Source organism: Synchiropus splendidus, chromosome 4 (assembly GCF_027744825.2).
Source record: "Synchiropus splendidus isolate RoL2022-P1 chromosome 4, RoL_Sspl_1.0, whole genome shotgun sequence".
Classification (NCBI taxonomy): domain Eukaryota; kingdom Metazoa; phylum Chordata; class Actinopteri; order Syngnathiformes; family Callionymidae; genus Synchiropus; species Synchiropus splendidus.
Window position 1 is genome coordinate 27,699,294 of NC_071337.1, and position 19,147 is coordinate 27,718,440.

General features: G+C 45.9%; 2 protein-coding genes across 2 annotated transcripts; both read left to right on the forward strand.

Moving 5' to 3' along the window:
• Positions 1–470: 470 nt before the first annotated feature.
• nampt1 (nicotinamide phosphoribosyltransferase 1) lies at positions 471–11,119 on the forward strand. The gene is made up of 11 exons (XM_053863532.1): positions 471–659; positions 4,257–4,413; positions 5,515–5,618; positions 5,774–5,902; positions 7,042–7,200; positions 7,265–7,401; positions 8,363–8,588; positions 8,739–8,858; positions 8,918–9,058; positions 9,148–9,285; positions 9,369–11,119. Exons 1-11 carry the CDS (start codon positions 606–608, stop codon positions 9,480–9,482), a joined length of 1,479 nt encoding a protein of 492 aa, XP_053719507.1. The 5' UTR covers positions 471–605; the 3' UTR covers positions 9,483–11,119.
• A 1,075-nt stretch (positions 11,120–12,194) lies between these two features.
• On the forward strand, positions 12,195–15,987 carry sypl1 (synaptophysin-like 1). The gene is made up of 5 exons (XM_053863533.1): positions 12,195–12,580; positions 13,251–13,369; positions 13,428–13,632; positions 13,716–13,907; positions 15,350–15,987. Exons 1-5 carry the CDS (start codon positions 12,509–12,511, stop codon positions 15,476–15,478), a joined length of 717 nt encoding a protein of 238 aa, XP_053719508.1. The 5' UTR covers positions 12,195–12,508; the 3' UTR covers positions 15,479–15,987.
• The last annotated feature ends 3,160 nt before the right edge of the window (positions 15,988–19,147 follow it).

Below are 19,147 nucleotides of genomic sequence, written 5' to 3' on the forward strand. Positions count from 1 at the left end.
AGACGCTTGATATTTGCAGTTGAAGTCATCACCCGCAATCGTTCATTGACTTGACTTTTACTGGATCGCTCTTTGTAAAATATTTCTCCCTGCCGTTTAAATTTGTAAATGAAAGGTCCGCGTGAAGTCAGGCAGAAGTGGCTGGATTTAAACGCGGCGTGAATCATCTTCATCAGGTGCGTCGTCTTTGAATTGAAACGGTTTGAGTGAGGCAGGAGGACAGCCGACGATATCTCGTCAATATGGAAAAGTATAACTTCAGTATGCAACTGTCAATGTGCGGCCACTGAAATAATGAATTTGGGACGCGGCGTTGTATATTCAAGTTTTTAATCACCCATATCCGCGTGAGGGAGCACGTGGGAGTTTGTCATCTTGTCACGAGTACATCGTCTTTGTCTAGACGGCGCTTCCGATTGGCTGCTTGTAGTCGTGAGTGAGCCGAGCAAAGCCGAAGTTGACGCGACGAGGGTTGTCCCCCCCGCCTGGTACTCGCCCCTTGTCCTTCCCCCTCGCCCGGCTCCACAACCAGCCCGGAGCCCCCGGCAGGCAGCACTACTCGCAACGCAACTGACAGCTGCGACTGACTCGATTGAGGGGGAAAGATGGAGCACAGAGACGCCGACTTCAACATCCTGTTGGCCACCGACTCCTACAAGGTACGGAGCCTGCTCGATGGCGGGAAGCCGCTGGGTCCCGATGATAGTCCCCGAGGCCGGCTTACCGCCGTGCCGTTCTCCGTCAGCACACCAAAGGCCGGATTGGCTGGAGGATGAGGAGGGCACTGCTTGGTTTAACGGGGAAGTCAGGATCATCCTGTTCGCTACTGTCCCCATATTCTCGCTAGCCTCGGTCGTTAGCCGCATTAGCTCCACGAGCTAACTGGCTTTCATTGATACCCCGTGCTAATGTTAGCCTCATGCTAGCGGCGTCTGTATTGGACCGGGAGAGTTCGCCCCGGGTCAGATTGCCGCATACTCGGTCCCACCATCATTTCCAGGAAACCAAAACCGAAAGCAAACAAGAAGCGATTCAAAACACCGTGAGCAGCCAACACCGTGACCTCTCCACCAGACACCTGCTTTTGTTTGAGGCTCCACGGTTGTGACGTCACCAGCTCCCCTCGTTAAGTTGAGGGACCGGGACACGCTTCTTGGTTACAGCTGCGTACTTGTCTCTTATCTTTTCTAAGAGGTTTTGATCCCTGGAACTGTGCCTCTTCCTTCACACAATGTGTCCTGCGGATACTTAGTATATTTTTTCGTTTTCGTTTCATGCATTTTATGTTTTCATCGAATAGTTTAGAGTTGGTATATGAGCCGCTACAGTTGACTTGAGCTTATTTGAGCGCAAGTACTGGAGTGCTTGTTCTGAAAAAACTGTTTTCATAGATCTTGCGATAAAAATCCAACTTAGTTCACCGCGTTAACTGCTTTAATGTTGCAGTCTCAGATTACCGATTGCACTGTCCGTTATTACCTGACTCCTATCATGGGGTCAGTCGATCACTTCTATGATATACTGCACATTTTGGGGTTTTACCACACAGAGTATATCACTACGTCGCAACAATAATTATTTTTTTTATATTTCAGGCCTTAAAATGAGCATTTTGTTGCCCAATAATAGATGGTATTGTAAACCAGAAAATTCAGCGATTGATGCTTGTGTGCCAGCTTGCCACCGATTTGTAGATGTAATGGCAGAGAAAATTGTGTAAGACATCTCAAAGCGGGTTCAAATGCTGCCCACACGTGCATGTGCACTCGCTCGGCACCTGCTTTTGCTGTTTTCTCCGATTAAAAAGCTTTGGGTTTCTACCTTTAAGTGTCAAGCATCAATGTAACAGGGTTTTTCCTCATTTGGGCCCCATTCATGGAAAGGAAACTCTTTGTGTGGCTCAAAGCATGTGAGTCTTTCAGCCATAACATACCTATGAGCTGTTGGTGGACAGAATAAACACAACTAATGAGGATTAAGTCATTACGCCTTTGTTTGCACTGTTGCTGCAGTTATTATCATAACTGCCAGTGCTTTGCCTGGTGATCCTTGTGAGTCAAAGGTCATGTATATTTTGGTACAGACAAAAGAGCAGCTCAGATTTCATTTATTCATGATTGAGTTGCTGGACAGTAACCCACAAGGAAACCAATGAATGTGTGTGCTTCTTTCTTGTTCTATGCGTGTCTGTATCATTGTATGTGTGTTTGTGTGTGACCGACCTGCATATGTTTCTGTGTGCTGAATAATGAGCCTATGGTTGATGGGGTATTACGACTTGAAAGGTGTTTGCTCTCGAACTGAGAACTCTCGGTTGTCTGGAAACACTTGACGTTTGAGTAGAGAGCAGGTTCCTGGTGAATTTTGAGAGTTTAGTCAAACAGAATGCTAGTGAGTTTGTATTTGAATATACTTTATAACTCTTCCATTTGTGTTTTGGTCGTGCTACAGTAGATCATTTGTGACTCAGCAGTTTCACAATGATAATTGGGAAACAGTCCAACTCAACTGACTTCACTTCTGTTTCAGCCTCTGACTGACTGACTTCATTACCGAGTCCGTCTGTTCGTGCTAGTGCTAACATTCATCTGAATCTGGCATTTCCCACCCACATCTCTTCAACCTACACGTATCTTGATCATACTTTTATCAGGCCTTCATTCCCTCTTGCACCCTTATAGTTGTCCTCCTCTTTATCCATCTCCAACATTGTTGATCCAACAGTCTACATGTATCTCCTCTTTACATGTCTAAACTGAAGGGCCTGTTTTACTTTGTGTACGAACGTCTCCACAAGAGCTGTTCCTCTTTTGGATCTTATGCTTTCTAGTCACTCTACGTGACAAGCTAATTTTCTTCATCCCTGACACTCCGAACTCTACTACTGTATTATAAAGCTTCCCTTTCCCTCTTGCTGCTACTGTGATGTCACAGTCTCGCCCCTGCCTGCACTCTCTTCCTCACCTGCTTTAGCTCTGTCTGTCATTTGGATGATTGACGCCAGTGTGTGACAACATGAACCTTGGACAAGCAGGGCATTACTGGAAGATGGTCAATGATTCATTGATAGAAAGCCTGGTTCAGTGACAAGGCATTTCTCAATTGCAAAGATATTATCTAATCTCTGTGCTTGGTGTCTCCCTGCTGGCTGTGTGAGTGTCTATTTTGAGGTGTGAGTGACTTGCAGTCAAAGGACAGAGGCAGAGAAATGGAGTCGACTGCTGACATTTACCCACTGTCCTCTGGACTGCGGACTATGCTTGACCTTCAGTGTGACATCCGTATATGTGTACGCATACATGTGCTCCAGTATGATGTTTTCTCGACCTTCAACTCCCCAGTGTTCAAACCTTGCAGTTAGAAAACGTGTTTGTAGCAAGATATTATTCTGCTAAATGATTAGTTCTTATTATTATGAAACAATTTGTTTGCGTTTCAGGCAGCATGTCTGCTCTGCTCTGAGGTTAAGTCAATGCTGACAGGGGAAAACTTTAACTGTATTTACAGTGATGACACAAAAGCTTTGTGACTGACATCCAATAATTAAAAAGGAGACTGATATCATTATCGAATAAACTAGTTTTGTTCAGCTGTCTGCCCTGACTGTGTTGGCCTTCCCAGCTGAAAAGAATGTTGTACTTCGAAATTGAAACAACCTCCTCTCGCTGTCAGGAGTCATGAGAGCCACAAGGCCTGATTTATTGCATTATTACAACTGAATATGGCAGATGGGTCGTATTCGTACACTTGTGTTGGATGACAGGGTGGTTAACTTCATGGTACCTGGAGTTGGACCAAGTATCAGTGCTGGTTCTGTGTGCGTCTCAGTCATGCCCTGCCGTATCACCTCTGTGCTGTCTGAGGAGGACGCTTGTGGTCCGATGGCTGAAACATTCCTCAGATTAGACCACAAAAGAAGTCCAGACGTCTGGGTATGGAAGAGATCTCCCAATGTACACTGCATAATCAGTAGATATGGTTTGGAACTTGTGAATTGAGCAATCGCTGTCTGAAATAACTGTAGGACATCTGAAAAATGTGTGCTCATCAGAACTGCCTGTGGTGAATTCTGCAAATAACACAGGAGAAAGAAAAGAAAAATGAATTTGTCAGCTCCAGCTTTTCATGCACAGAGACCTCCAAACGTGAATGTACATGTACTCTGGATGTTGGAGCTCTGAGTCTCCAAGGATTCTCCAAATGCTTCCAGCAAAATGTGATATTTTGCTAAACGGATCTCTTATCTGTCTGCACAGGTGACACATTACAAGCAGTACCCTCCAAACACCAGCAAAGTGTATTCCTACTTTGAGTGTCGGGAGAAGAGGACCGACCCTGGCAAGAACCGAAAGGTTAAATATGACAAGACCGTCTTCTATGGACTGCAGTACATCCTCCACAAATACCTGAAAGGTAAAACACCCACCTGTGACTCACAACTGTCATCATGGCAGTAGTTGTGAGTCCCTCAGTAACATGAGATAAGTTAAGATAATCCTTTATTTGTCCCGTAATGGGCCAAAATTGTGTTGTCACAGTTGCAGTGTAGTAAACATTAAAACACAAATGAAGCAACAATGTACAAGAGGACTAACATTGAACATGTTTTACTCTGCAATATGAAGATACTAGAAAAATAGTTGAAAATGAAACTGACATTTACATTTTTTCTCCCAACTCTAACAATAAAGTGCACTAGGAATTGCAGTGACTGAAAAACAATGCCAGTAAGTCCAGTCATAGGTTATTGTGCAGCCTGACCGCAGTGGGCAGTATAAGCTGCTTTGTCTGTTCCACCTGTACCAACACAGTGATAAGTCAACACATACGCTCAACAGCATGTGGACACAACAGCTGGGCAATCGACAACAACTGCAGACAGCGCACTAGCAACTACATAGCTGACGCCACAACCACGCATTGGACATAACGTCTCCATAGAACTGCAAGAACTGTGCATCCAACAACTGTGCACAAGTGAAAATCTGTTCGCTTGACTGCAGCTGTGCATGGGACTGCAAAAACACTCTCCACTGCAACCCATCGACACATTGTAGTCCTTCTGCACTCATGTAGTCCTGACTTAAGATTCCACAGGGCGGTCTTCCATCTTCACTGACTTGAAGTCCAACAACATGGAAGCTTATGGCCTTCAGAGCATGGAACATGATGGAGAGGACTGCTCTACTGCTGCCTCTCCAGCGTCGTCACATCATCAGCTATTTTTGAATAGCTCTAGTCGTTGCTGATATCAGTCTCTAGCACTAGTTGCCCTCTGATTCAGACAGCTCAGGGTCACAAGACTGAGAGGAGGCGAATGAAGGTTAAGAGGATTTCACGCCACAATAGCCAAAGTGCAAGTAGACAAAGGCGCAGCTGCTCCAAATATTGTGGAGGCTGGTTGAGGGACACCGCAGCAAGATTAATTTAGTCACAGTTTCATTCAGTTGAGAGGACTTGGCTCTTGTTTGTGGAGCTTCTGTGGTCCTTCATGCTTATGTCTATGCTGTACAGGGAAAGTGGTGACTCCAGAGAAGATCCAGGAGGCCAAGGAAGTCTACAGAGAACATTTCCAGGATGACGTATTCAACGAGAAGGGCTGGAACTACATCCTTGAGGTGCCTTATTATTAATTACTCTTTTCTTTCAGAAACATTTCAAGGTTTAAGAGGGTTTTTTTTGTCAGTGGGGTCACTGAATCACTGGTAGGATATCAGGAGAAGTTATTCCTCATTGTTTGGAAGTCTGATCTGGACCATTGTTGTGTGTACAGAAATATGATGGACACCTTCCCATCGAGATCAAAGCAGTGCCGGAGGGCAGTGTGATTCCTCGAGGGAATGTCCTGTTCACAGTGGAGAGCACCGATCCTGAGTGCTACTGGCTCACCAACTGGGTGGAGGTGAGTCCTCACACCACATTCATGTGTGTCTGACCACACGGACCGCTGGCAGGTGTGTTGAGTTTGCTTTGTTCAGTCTGACGTTCGTGTGGATCCACCCAGGAAACCTCAACTGGGAGCCTCTCTTCACGAAACAATAACCACTCAAAATCATGGCAGACCGCGCATTCCGCATGTACTGCTTCTCATCTGTGGACCTCCTTCCCAGACAGAAGCTGTCGCTGGATTCTCAGCTTCTGACTTGCTTCTGACATGAGTCTTTTGATTGACAGCCAGCACATATGTAGCACATAGAAACCAGGCAGCTCATTTGTTCATTTATTTGTATTTGCTTTGTGACAAATGTACTTTTCTCTAATAACAAACTGAACTGGAAAAGCCCACCGAGTACATATCTCTGTCAAGCTTGGTGATGCTGCTCTTCATTGTTGCAGCAGCGCAACCAACACCATGAGGGCACTCCAGTCTCCTCGCAGTGAATTCTTCAGAGAGTCCCACAACACTACGACATAATCATCTGTTCCTTGACCTGTCATCAATGTGTCACTGAAAGTGACATTGAAATATGCTTGGATCTTTTCCAGGTTTTTTTTGTTGACAGACACATCGAACACATGCATTCAACTTTATGGTTTTGTTTTGGTGTTTTTTATGAGCTTCCGGCCAGTTAAACTCCAACACCCGTCCACTGGTGTTTACATACATACATACATACATACATACATAAATGTGTGTAGTAGGTGCATGTGTGCTTGCCCATGCTTAGACATTCTTTCCTGAAGGTCATAACCGCGACGCACTCTTAATAGTTGTCATGAGACCTTTGATCGGGGAACACTGTCGTGCTTGTGTCATCGTGCTGTGTGGAGTGTCACATGTTTATAGTAAGATGAGTCCAAGTGGAGTGATCTTGTTGAGGTCAACAACACATACCTGCATTATTAAAATTCTGTATTTAATTCTATCAGTTTATTCCTTGATTTGTCTCACAGTTTGTCATTTGTCATGGAGGGCTCCAACGACAGTCCAAATGAGAACCACTAATTTAGACAACAACCACACAGTCCAGAAACAACAACAACCCAGGTGAACCTCTTGAGCAGCGCTGGCCTCACAGGTGCGATATTCACTCTGTACAGACCATCCTGGTTCAGATCTGGTATCCTGTCACTGTGGCGACCAACTCCAGAGAGCAGAAGAAGATTCTAGCCAAATACCTGCTGGAGACTTCTGGAAACCTGGAGGGTCTCGAGTACAAGCTGCACGACTTTGGCTACCGCGGGGTCTCGTCCCAGGAGGTACGGTGATCAGAGAATGCTCTGTGGTGTCTTCATCTCCCACAATGCTCTCTGCTCCTCTCAGACTGCAGGGATAGGCGCCTCTGCACACCTGGTCAACTTCAAAGGCACAGACACAGTGGCTGGCATCGGAGTCATCAAAAAGTACTATGGAACAAAAGACCCAGTGCCAGGATTCTCTGTCCCGGCAGCAGAACACAGGTATGTTTCCTCATCTGGACTGAAGGAGCGAGTTTGAATTTTTTTATAAGTCCTCAGTCATGTGAATTTGAAGGTCCCTTATGATTCTCATTTCAGTGGCTTACACATTGATAGTAGATCCCAGCGGAGCTCTGTTCAGTCAGTGATGTCAACTTTTGCAGTTTGATCCTAAATTGACACACACACACTCACACATATTGTATTTGACATTGTGCGGTTTCTCATTGACATGATGCTTTCCCCAGATTCTCACCCTAAAACTAACCATCTAAAACAAATGGCTAAACTTAACCAGGACTCTGAACAAAACTAAAACCCAATTATAATAACCAAGCTATTGTGTAGCTGTAACCTTCAAAATGAGGCTTGAGAAAGTGAGGACTGGCCAAAATGTCCTCACTCAGTTGATTGAAAACTCATACAGGTTCTCATAAAGATAGAAGTACCAGAACGCCCCATTACTGTAACTCCTAAGAGATTATCCTCGTAGAGAATCCTTGACTCGGTGGTGTATTTAAAGTTGATTTGTCTCCAAAAGGGCCGACAAGCATAAATGTTCAACATAGCAAAGGTCCCACCAGGTTTTATCCTGCCGATCACATGGACTGACTCTGAACTTGTAATCAAAATGTAATTTTGATAAGTGCTGCTAAGATGATGACGACACCTTAATTTAAACAAAACGTGTTTTTATTTACTTCTTCAACAGTAAAAAGAAAAACAGGTAGGCACTAGTATTAGTCCCACTGTATTTAATTGTGTTGGTGCAATGTTGCACTCTCATAAAGTGGTAAATTATTAACAGAATAATGGAAATTATTTTCATTTGCCAACACTTGAGCAATGAACAATATAAAATTAAATGAAATTGAAAATGAAATAATGTGCATGCTGAGGCAGCCCCGACCTAAAATAACCGTAAAGCGCAAAGTTTGTAATGAATAATTGTCCTTGTCTTCAGCACCATCACAGCGTGGGGCAAAGACCATGAGAAGGACGCATTTGAGCACATCATCAAACAGTTTCCTGGCGTACCCGTCTCCATTGTCAGCGACAGCTATGACATCTACAATGCCTGCGAGAAGATTTGGGGGGAGGACCTGCGGGCGCTGATTGAGACCCGCGGAGCCGATGCTCCACTCGTGGTCCGACCTGACTCGGGGAACCCGCTGGACACGGTTCTGAAGGTGGGATTGCTGGACAAAGTCACTCCTATTGCCTCTGCTGGCCCCAGTCTCATCTGAACATACACAGCCGCATCACACATGGAGAGACAGAGGTGTTTTTCTGTCACAGTGGTCAGACTGATGTGTGTTTGATGTGATGCTCTCCTGCAGGTTCTGGAGATTCTGGGGAAAAAGTTTCCTCCAGAGGAGAACTCTAAAGGTTTCAAAGTTCTACCTCCATACATTCGTGTGATCCAGGGAGACGGCGTTGACATCAACACACTGCAGGAGGTAGGCTTACACATTCGCACACACTGGAGGTCCCTATTCACACGTTTGCTCTGTTCCAGATTGTCGAGGGCATGAGGCAGCACCGGTGGTCCATCGAGAACATCGCCTTTGGTTCTGGAGGAGCCCTGCTACAGAAACTGACTCGGGATCTTCTAAACTGTTCTTTCAAGTGCAGCTATGTGGTCACAAATGGACTCGGGGTAAGACGTGAACGGATACTCGAGTGTGAACAAGTGTCTGGAGCTTGTTTATACCTTGTTGTTATACACCTTATGTCCTTCTCCTGCAGGTGAACGTGTTCAAGGACCCAGTCGCTGACCCCAACAAACGCTCAAAGAAAGGTCGCCTGTCACTTCACCGGACACCAAGCGGAGACTTTGTCACCCTGGAGGAGGGGAAGGGTGACCTTGAGGATGAGTACGGCGAGGTGAGTTGCTTACCCTCGCCCCCAATGCTCCCTATTTCCCAAGTTTTGTACTTTATTAACCCTGACATCCGCTTCTCCTGCAGGACCTTCTGCACACTGTCTTTCAGAACGGCAGGATCGTGAAGACGTACACGTTCGACCAAGTCAGAGACAATGCTAAGCTCAAGGAGAGTGAGCTGGATGAGCTACTGCAGTGAAGGCAGCAACCCTCACAACCCCCTGCCCCTTCCCCTGAACTCCCCAGTGAACCTGTCTTGACCTCCTGACCTCTGGTGCACTGCAAACAGAACTTCCTTAAAACGTTCCTGACTCACTGAAGATTCACAAAAGACTGTTGAGATTCGTAATCTTGCAGTTGACAGCAGCGTGCGTGTGTGTGTGCGTGTGCGCGCGTGTGTTTTCTTGTGGGAAATTCATTCCTCATACAATGGAGAGAGGGTGTGGTTAAAGAGATTTGATTTCAAGCTTAAATGACCAAAATTTAATTAGATTTTTTCTGGTACTTGTTGCCTTATTGGGGTAGCAGGGCCTGGACACCATGTCATGCTCGCTACGGCTACATACTCGACGCTCATCTCTTTGGGCACTGTACAAAGGTGAAACATCCACCCAGGAGGCTATTGCTTGTCTGCTGTGTCGCCCAGTGCTGCGTTGCGTCGTGTCGTAACCATGAAATCTCAATATAGGGTCAGAGTCTTCACATGAAGTCTCAAAATGGAAATTAACTATCATCGTCCACTGCTGAGCGATCATGAAAAATGCTGTAGGCGCTGACTGATCGACCCTCACTTATATTCCATTTTTAAGATCTACATAACAAACTGTCTTCACATTGCTGCACAACTGTTTACTGATGTTGTCTAAAACCCATACAAAGATATCTTTCCTGATTCATGCCAACTTTCCATTGCCCTAAATGAACGACGTTTCTTCGCCTCTGGGAGGACGAGACGTTCCCAGGTCAAATGGTTTTATAGGTTTCCTTTTAGTCTTTTAATGGAGTTGATGGCACAAAATACTCTGCCAAACTATCCAACGTTTAATTCAACTTTACCATATGGTCTCTCAGCTTGGTTTCCACACTGATGAAAGGTTCTGTCGACGACTGATGTTATTATTGATGCCAACATTTGTAATCACTGAAACGTGTGTATGTGCGTGTGATATGTGTTTGTGCGTTACTTTTAAAGTTTTGAGGGTAAGTTTTGCTCAGAACGATGGAAGTGATTATTCCCTGCGTCACTGCCTTGACGCCTTGGTGTGTGCATCGATTCGAGTGTTTCCTGCGACAGTTTTCCACAATTTGGTTGGCCAGTCGATGCTAGCCAAGAAAGAAATGCATCACCGCCTCAGATGAGGTGCTAGCTGGCGCTGTAGGACGACTGCTGAATAGTACTGGTTGCTCTGTTACTGACCTTCATATTCCGCTGCCTAAACAAGTGCTTTTTTTTTAATTGAAGCTTGCTTTTTTTTCCGTGCTTAAATCATGAACATTGACACATAAACTCACGTGAACGTTACTGGGGGTTGTCACTAGAGGGCGCTCTCTCAAATGGTAGCCATGACGATGTTGCCTAGCAGCACAGAAATAAACCCTGCAGAATCTGTTGACTGCTAAGAGCCAAAAGCCAAACTGCCTTCCCACCTGTACGTGAGCTTTTCCTCTCCGATAGATTCCCATCAATTCCCAATTGAATGGAAAATGTTGAATGCCAAGAATCGCCACTTCATTTATTTGTCATTTACTTGTGTGTATTTGTTGATGGATCCAGAAGTTTCCCGACTGATGTTTTCATTGTGTCAACATGGATTAAAGACGCCGTGCTGTCACTGATGTCTATTGTTCCTTCTTTGACAGGCGACCGTTCCTATTGTCAAACTCGCACACGTCATATTATATTCTACTTCTCCTGGCACTTCCGTATGACTTCAGTAACTTGTGGCGGCCAGTCACTGCTGTTGCATTCTTAACTCATCGACATGAAGGTGCATCGGGTGTCATCTGTCCGTCACCAAGAGGGTGATGTGTTGGTCTTGGTTCTCTCCGTTGACCACAGTTCTGCTTACTGCTAATGAATAAATGTTTTAGTCTCCTTTAACACTTACTAAATGTTTTACATGACAATTGTATGGACATTATATGACATGGCTTCATTACGTGACATTAAATACAATTCAGTCAACATTTGTTCTTCAGAAGTATACAGAAGGTCGGAGAGAGGGAAGTGCCCCACAGCCCCAATGTTGCTCATTGGTTGAAGGCCATCTGTCTGAAAGAGACCTCCATGATCCAGGCCACAATTCTTATGTCCTCCTCCATGTCAGTCAGACATGATGTCCTGGGAGTCTTTGAGAAGTTGAAGATCCAACTAAAGTGGTCTCCTCCATTCGCAAGGAGGCCTGATATGTGAACTGCAACAGGTTCACAGAATCACCCACCTACTGGTGTCTCCCAAACATGCTCAGGGCATGTGATGATGGCACTGCAAGCCTGACACGTCTGTGCCACCAGAAGAATGAAGGAGGTCTTCAGAGCTGAGGCATGTTGAGGGACACAGGAAGACAGCTGGCATGTTTCATCAGGACCAAGGGGTGGATGCGGTCTGGAGCTGTTGACTATCAACTTGGACAGCTGTCATCTCCAGGATCTCACCAGGAAAGGATCAGTTACTCCCAAGTCTCTGAGACATTTTACCAGGAAGACAAAGAAGAGCTATGATTAAGTCCAGTCTGGTTACTCGGATGATCGTTTTGTACACTCCAGGACACCGAACTTCTCTTTTGGATTGACTGTCGTAAGGATGACGCTACTGGTGATAAGTTTAACTGCAGGTTTCGATGTGAACGACGGATGTGGGCCTGACCCACCCACGTCCCATCTGGAGCAGTCCTGGATCTGGGGCTCAGCCTGGATCGCTTCACTCTAAACTCTGTAAAAAGTGTCGGACCTTATAGGCGGCGTCAATTCAGAGGAGGGTCCAGAACTCGAGATCGCTTCGTCGGCGACGCCACCTACTTAGCGTCGCGGTGCACGGGACTGCTGACGCCGCAGAAAAGTTGCTCGCAGCACTTCTTACAGCGAGGAAGGAGATCGACGTCACCATGCCCAACCAGTCCTTCTTTTCCTCTCACAGCCGAATCTAGACCAGAACCAGGATCCGCCGACCCCAGGACCAGACCCGCAGGAGCGCGAGCAGTCACCGACAGGACCTGGAGCGGGAGCATGATGACCGGGTTCCGACTGAACTGGTCTCCGCTGAAGGAGCCGCTGGGCTTCATCAAGCTGGTGGAGTGGGTGAGTCCGTGCGTGTGTGTGAGTCCAGTGTAGCACAATACATTTCACGTCCGAAGGCCAGGTTTCACGCGCATTGGGCCCGTTCTCCTCGAGTTCTTCTGAGCAACTCAAGTGGAAATAAGTTAAGCGTCACATGCGATATGGTTCATGTGACGTCACGTCCTGATTGATAAGCTTGTAAATCGTGACCAGTTTCTTCTCGCCTCTCATTCGGGGCACACACTTAGGAGGAGAGGGCACCTCCAGTCCAGGATCCCGGGGTTCTCTGATTTGAGAACCATCTGACACACACGCACACAGATGAGTTCGGATCCCATCACTGATGCTTTTGTTGTCTGTGGCTGTCTCATGACTGCAGCGTGAGTGTGTGTGTGTATGTGTGTGTGTGAGAGAGAGAGAGTGTGTGGACATGTATTATATATTATTCTTGAATGGACCAACTTTGACACTGATTTGGTGAGGACATTTTGGCTGGTCCTCATTTGATTTTGAGGGTCAAAAGGTCGGAATAACAAGATCATTATAATTGTGTTTCAGTTTGGTTAAGATGGTTACGTTTGTTTTGGGTGGTTGGGTGAAGGGTGAGAAGCCAACAAGGATATAAAGATGAAGTTTTGTGTGTGTCTGTCTCCCTGTTTCTTGTGTGGGTTCATGGCTCCCTTTCCGTCAGCTCACGGCCATCTTTGCTTTCGGAAGTTGCGGCGGCTTCTGGGGTCGGAACGTTGTCACGTTGTTCTGCGGTGACGGCAGGAACCAAACGCTCTTTGCTGACTTCCGATATCCCTTCAGGTGAGTTGTGACGTCCAAAGTTCTCTGCACCTGAATCAAAACCAGCTGTTGTCCTCAGAATGAGTCAGAGTCCACTGGTGGACGGAAACGCCACTTACTGCAATCGGACTGTCACCACAACTCACCTGGTGGGAGACTCTTCCTCGGCAGCTGAGTTCTTTGTGGGCGTGGCTGTGGTCTGCTTCCTCTACAGTCTGGTAGCCTTGCTGGTCTACCTGGGCTACATGCATGTCTACAAGAATTCCGACTTCGGGCCCATTGTGGTAAGTGCTGACTGCATCAGCTGATGCAACTCTGGTGACCCATTTCAGGGACCTAATTTACCTTCTGGCGACACCCCCCGCAGGACTTGGTGGTGTCAGCGGTGCTGGTCTTCCTCTGGCTGGTGTGCTCGTCTGCATGGGCTAAGGGTTTGCAGAACGTGAAAGACGCCACAGACACGGATGGTATTCGCCGAACTCTGCAGATCTGCAACGGAGGTGCCATCACCTGTGATGTCACCGAGTCTGCAAACCTGCGATCTCTCAACTTCTCTCTGGTGGGCCCCACTATGCACACTTTCCACCAACTTCACCCGCTTCCCTCCTTCAGTCCGCATGATCGACAAACTGTGAATGATCTGTTTCTGACTAAGTCTGTTTTGAGTGGGATGAAGTGTGTACCATGAATTTCCGATGTTTTCATTTGAGGCTTGGTTTGAGTCCACAGGAGCTCTAGTTCATGTTTCTGTCTTTGTTGACCTGTTAATATAGATGTTAGTGAGCAGTGGCCCCAGGTGAAAAACATTTAAGGGCTTGTGTCTCAGTCAAACTTGTCCATTCAAATCTTTTTTTAACTAGTTACTATTGGCTCTTTCACCAAACCTTGAACAACATTCTCTGCATTCTAATTGCGTAATTATTTGAAACCAAACTGATACAAAAAGTATGTCAATGACTTCATTCACATAGACACAAAATCACTGTGTATGTCAAGAAAATGTGCAACAAGTTATTTTGCCAAGTGAACAGGTAAAAAAAAGGCCTTATAGTCGATATGGCGTGGACACAGAACTATGTCTAAAACTTAAAATGCCATCACACCCAGTCAGGGGACCTGCCCTTTTTCCTTTGTATTTTGATATCTGAGGGTTGGCGGTTAAAAACATACTAGGTGGCCTTGATATTTAATTTGATATTTCAAATTGACTCATGGTAAAGGGATACGCTCCAGCCATGTTGCCATCACAAAATCACATACAAAGAATCTTTGACTGTGATTATTTCAGTGATGAACCAATGCAGCAAAAGCACCAATAATCATTGTTTTGTGACAGGTGCCCTATGTTTGTTTATTTTTTTTAAGTTACAGAAGAAATGCTCAATGTTTGAACCCACAATGAAGACCTCCTGAGTTTCTCCTTGTGGCCCAAACCTGAGCGCGGTCCGGTCCGGTCCACTCTGGTCCGATTCACGTCAGCTGCTCCATCAGTCTTTCGTGCTAGAGCTTATGAACTTGGCCAAGAGGCAGTGGGTTTGGTCCTGACTCTGTCCTCTGTTAGTTCTGCTGATGATACAGTGTTATTTTATCACTACTCAGGTCCCTCCAGTGCACCATAACTCCATGTACTGTACCTCTGCCTGACAGCTTCTCCCTAGCTTCACCTTTAGCTTCAGCACATCTGTGACCCCCACCTCCACACTGCATCCTTGCCTCTGCTCCTCCCATTCAGGTTCTGATGCCTTTGAATGGTTCAAACAGATTTTTACTTCCTTGTGAATTACCTCCAAACCATTTCTTCACCTGTGTTGCCACTTCAGACAGTCAAAGTCCTGGTCACTGTCCTGTGTCTGTTGTCAATGAACTTAAATGTATGTAGGTATTTCTCTGTTTCATGCCAGAAATGATATTGTGGTGTTTTTGTGCAGGCTTTCTTCACTGTGTGTGAACCCAAGGTGTGTGTATGTTGTGTGTTAAGTGGTTCTGGTCTTGCTCCGGCAGGTCTTTGGGTTCCTGAACATGTTCATCTGGGGGGCAAACGTCTGGTTCGTTTACAAGGAGACTCGCTGGCACTCCAGAAAGTTCTCCTCCCAACCTGGACGACAACAGCAGGTCCCCACCAGCATCTGAACGGGCGCAACATGCATAAAAGACAACACATCAAGACAAGTTCCACAAATAAATAATACTCCATCGCAAACCAGTTACACGCATGGACAAACTGCACCAACAAATCTAGCTCACCAAAGTTGATTGTGCACACATCAGAATGTAAACCTTTAAAATGGCACCGACAAACACCCCACGTGTGAACCAGCATTCACGCCGCGCCACTGACATAAAGCAAATAAACCAGTTGTTGAATGTAAAGACCCCCCTCTGCTGGCGACATGCAGGTACAACAGCTTTGATGTGACGACCGCGCAGCTCACTAGTAGTCCGAGATAATCGTGACGGAAGTGTAAAATGAAAGCAGGTTGAAATGTGACGGGAGTGAAGGCAAAAACTGAAGTTAATCTCCAGTCGTGCAAATGAAACGTCTCTGTCCAAGTCATGAACGACAGTATCAGTAACTGATCTGGTTTGTTTGGTACTTATTCCTCTTTTCCAAAAATCTGTGCAGATGCTTGTAATAAAAACAAAAGATATGTTTTTTGACCCTTTATTCCATTTAACCTATTTTCTCTCACTGAGTCTTTCGTTGTTGCCGTACAAATCGCGTTTTGAATTTCAACGTACGTACTATTGTTAGAATCAAAAGAACCTTTCTTTTACAGTTATTCTTTTTTTTATTTTATTTCTCCAAATGTTTCTATAGAGAGGTGTAGTTTGTGAGAGGTTTAAAGAAAATTTATTGATGCACCAAAGTGCTTCACAGGCATCTTAGACGTTTACCTTCGAGTTATTTCTCCGTTCTGAATATTTGATTTTCTCCTAGACTGTACAGAATAAAATAGCAAATCTCGTGTTTCCAACGTTGTCACTCATCCATAGCTTCACTAGGAAATTTCCTTCTTAAAGTTGAACTTTTCAACTCGACCTCTGATAACCTCGCCGAGGAAAGCCGACCAGAGCCGAGCGTGACGCCATCATGTGTCAAACGCTCGAAGGCAGGAACACTGACTCAACACTGCCAGCATTTGAGCGCGACCTGGGGTCGGGGTGTTTGCTGCTGTTAAGCGGGTGAATGGACACGGAAGTATCGTGATCCGTCAACGAACCGTCAGTGTGTAATTCTGGAGTCTCCACGGGCCGCAGGACCGGATCGTGTCGTCCGGGTTCCCACTCAAACTGACGTCATCATTTAGGTTTTAGTCACCATATAACTGGATCACTCGGATCAGCTAACATGCTAAAGCTAATGTCAATGATGCAGAAGAAGTTCGTTGTTCACCTGAATGCAATCTGACTCTCTGTTGAAGGACGTTGAAGCATTTACAAACGCTGGTTCATGGTAGAGTAATGACAAAATGGGTGGTTTTGTTTCTTGTTTTATGGTCTTGTCAAATTTACATGACCGTTTCAAAGCTGCGTGTTTGCTTGTTATTGAGCTCTTTGTTGACTGGCGCTTCATTTTCCTCTTGTCTGTGAGTGTTCTGTGTTGGAACTCCCGCGCTGTCCTCACCACTCAGGACTGTGTGGAGTTAGTTGTGCTAGGTACAGTCCGCCTGCTCATGTCCCACACAAGACTCTCACAGGTCGTCCATTCTGTCCTCAGCATGTCATGGTCTGTGGTCAGTCAGGAGATGTCCTCCCTAAGCCTCCCCTCCTCATCCACCAACCCCTCCCCCCCACTGGCTTCAAGATTCATTGCCACGGTTGTCAGCGCAGATGTCATAACCGTTCAGCGCCCAGAGTTCTGGTGGTCCTCCTCCCCTCTGACATCATCATGACCCCAGGAGTACGAGAGAGGGTCCAGGGCTCAACCCCGATGAGGTCAGCAGCACTGAAAGGGTTCTGAATGTTGTTAGGTTCATTCACTTCCTCACCACTTCCTGTTTCCTGTCAATGCTGTGACTCTTCTCCCCAGTTAGAGACTCACATGAACACTCAGTCACAGCAGACGACTTTACTGGCAACAGTGGTCACCACGACAGCCGCCCACTGACCCACGTTATCGTCAGTTATCACCTCTGTGACATGGCGGCGCCAATAACAACATATCTCAACATGCATCACTGATTCTCTCATAGAAAATGAGTTTGGCGCCGGCGATCACTGTGACTTGCTGGGTCCTGAGCAGGTGCACTCACCTGTAAGGTACGAGTGTCAAGGTTGTCACCTGATCTCAGACATAACTGTCAATCAACAGTCATGGTTGTTGGTTTCAAACTCACTCATTAACTCACCAGAGAGCCACGAGGGAGTACACAACACATACTTGGACATTGGTAGGAATTTCTGTCTTCCCTAAAGGTCAAAGTCTCATGACCTGAGGCCCTTCATCTCGCATTCTGATCCCACCCCTCGTGGTGGGTCCCTGCAGTGACTCGGAGGACTGGATCTCTCTCACCTGCGACTTCACCATCAGCAGTAAGTCGGTGACTGTGACTTATCTGGGTCTCTGCCTTTGACACACAGTGTTCAGAGGGCGGCTCGTAGGCCAAGGTCACCAGAGGTGGGACCGAGTGCGTCGTGAAGAGCATAGTGGAGGTGGCTCATCATCATCTTCATCATCTATATATCACCATCAACACATCGGCATCTTGCATCACCACCTTTGTCAAATTGTCATCTTCATCACCACCATATCATCTTCATCACCAGCATCACAGTCATTCATCATCATTGTCACCATCATCATCACCACCATCATTATTATCATCCATCATCCGTCCAAACTTTCAAGTTTCAACCGTGTTCCCCTCCATTGTGGAGACCCAAATCACTGTTGGCGGGTTGTAAGAGGAGGTTGCTGTCAGAATTTTCTTGAGCATCATGGTCCTGAAAAATGTGGAGTCTTCAGCCAGAGGAGAGTAGGTCACTACTGGAGCCTCACCTGGTTGAAACTGCTGAGACCGAATCTCGGGTCAGAGTCAACAAATTTCTGCTCTGCAGGACGAGTCTTGACCTTTGACTTTCATAGTTTGCATGTTCTCCGGGTACTCTGGTTTCCTCCCACTGCCCAAAGACATCACTAGGTTAATTGGACACTCTAAAATTGCCTCCCACCCAATGACTGCTGGGATAGGCTCCAGCACTGCCCACAACTCTGAACAGGACTCAACAGTGGTTTACTGACCGACTCTCCTGACAAAATGCTGCCTCCGGTGGAGAGCTGTGATACACAGTCCCCTGACTTCACATCAGATAGAAACACTTGAAGCCTAGTTTCACTGGCAAGGCTTCAGCCTATAGCCAGAATAAAATCCTCATCTAAGATCACTCAACTCAATTGGACTTGAACATTCATATCTTAGTCACATATTTAGCATGTTCTAGATTGAACTAAGACAACTGCAAGAGGCAGGATTAGAGCTGGTCTCGGACTAAATTGAAGCCTAAATTAATCCTCCAGGTTTAACTTCTTCTTAACAATGCTTGTTAGAGAGCGTGGACTACTTGGTTCGTCTAAATGAAGACACACATGTAGTCCAGTGGCCTGCCAGATAAATCCTTGGTGAAAGGAGTAATCCGCAGAATTACATTGATGAAATAATGTTTCGAGACCACTTTCATATGTAGAAAGACAATGCAGTTTTGTTTTTTTGTTTTTTTTACAAATCATACAGTTCAGCGTGGCCGGTATCCACCATTGTCTCATTAATGTATCTTTTGTCCAGCTTCATTTCCACTTCA

Coding starts and splice junctions, on each gene's coding strand:
- nampt1 (XM_053863532.1), top strand. CDS start 606: ATGGAGCACAGAGACGCCGACTTCAACATCCTGTTGGCCACCGACTCC. Junction 9,059..9,147: donor TGGTCACAAATGGACTCGGG/GTAAGACGTGAA, acceptor CTTCTCCTGCAG/GTGAACGTGTTCAAGGACCC. Junction 9,286..9,368: donor TTGAGGATGAGTACGGCGAG/GTGAGTTGCTTA, acceptor CTTCTCCTGCAG/GACCTTCTGCACACTGTCTT.
- sypl1 (XM_053863533.1), top strand. CDS start 12,509: ATGATGACCGGGTTCCGACTGAACTGGTCTCCGCTGAAGGAGCCGCTG. Junction 13,370..13,427: donor GACTTCCGATATCCCTTCAG/GTGAGTTGTGAC, acceptor TGTTGTCCTCAG/AATGAGTCAGAGTCCACTGG. Junction 13,908..15,349: donor GATCTCTCAACTTCTCTCTG/GTGGGCCCCACT, acceptor TTGCTCCGGCAG/GTCTTTGGGTTCCTGAACAT.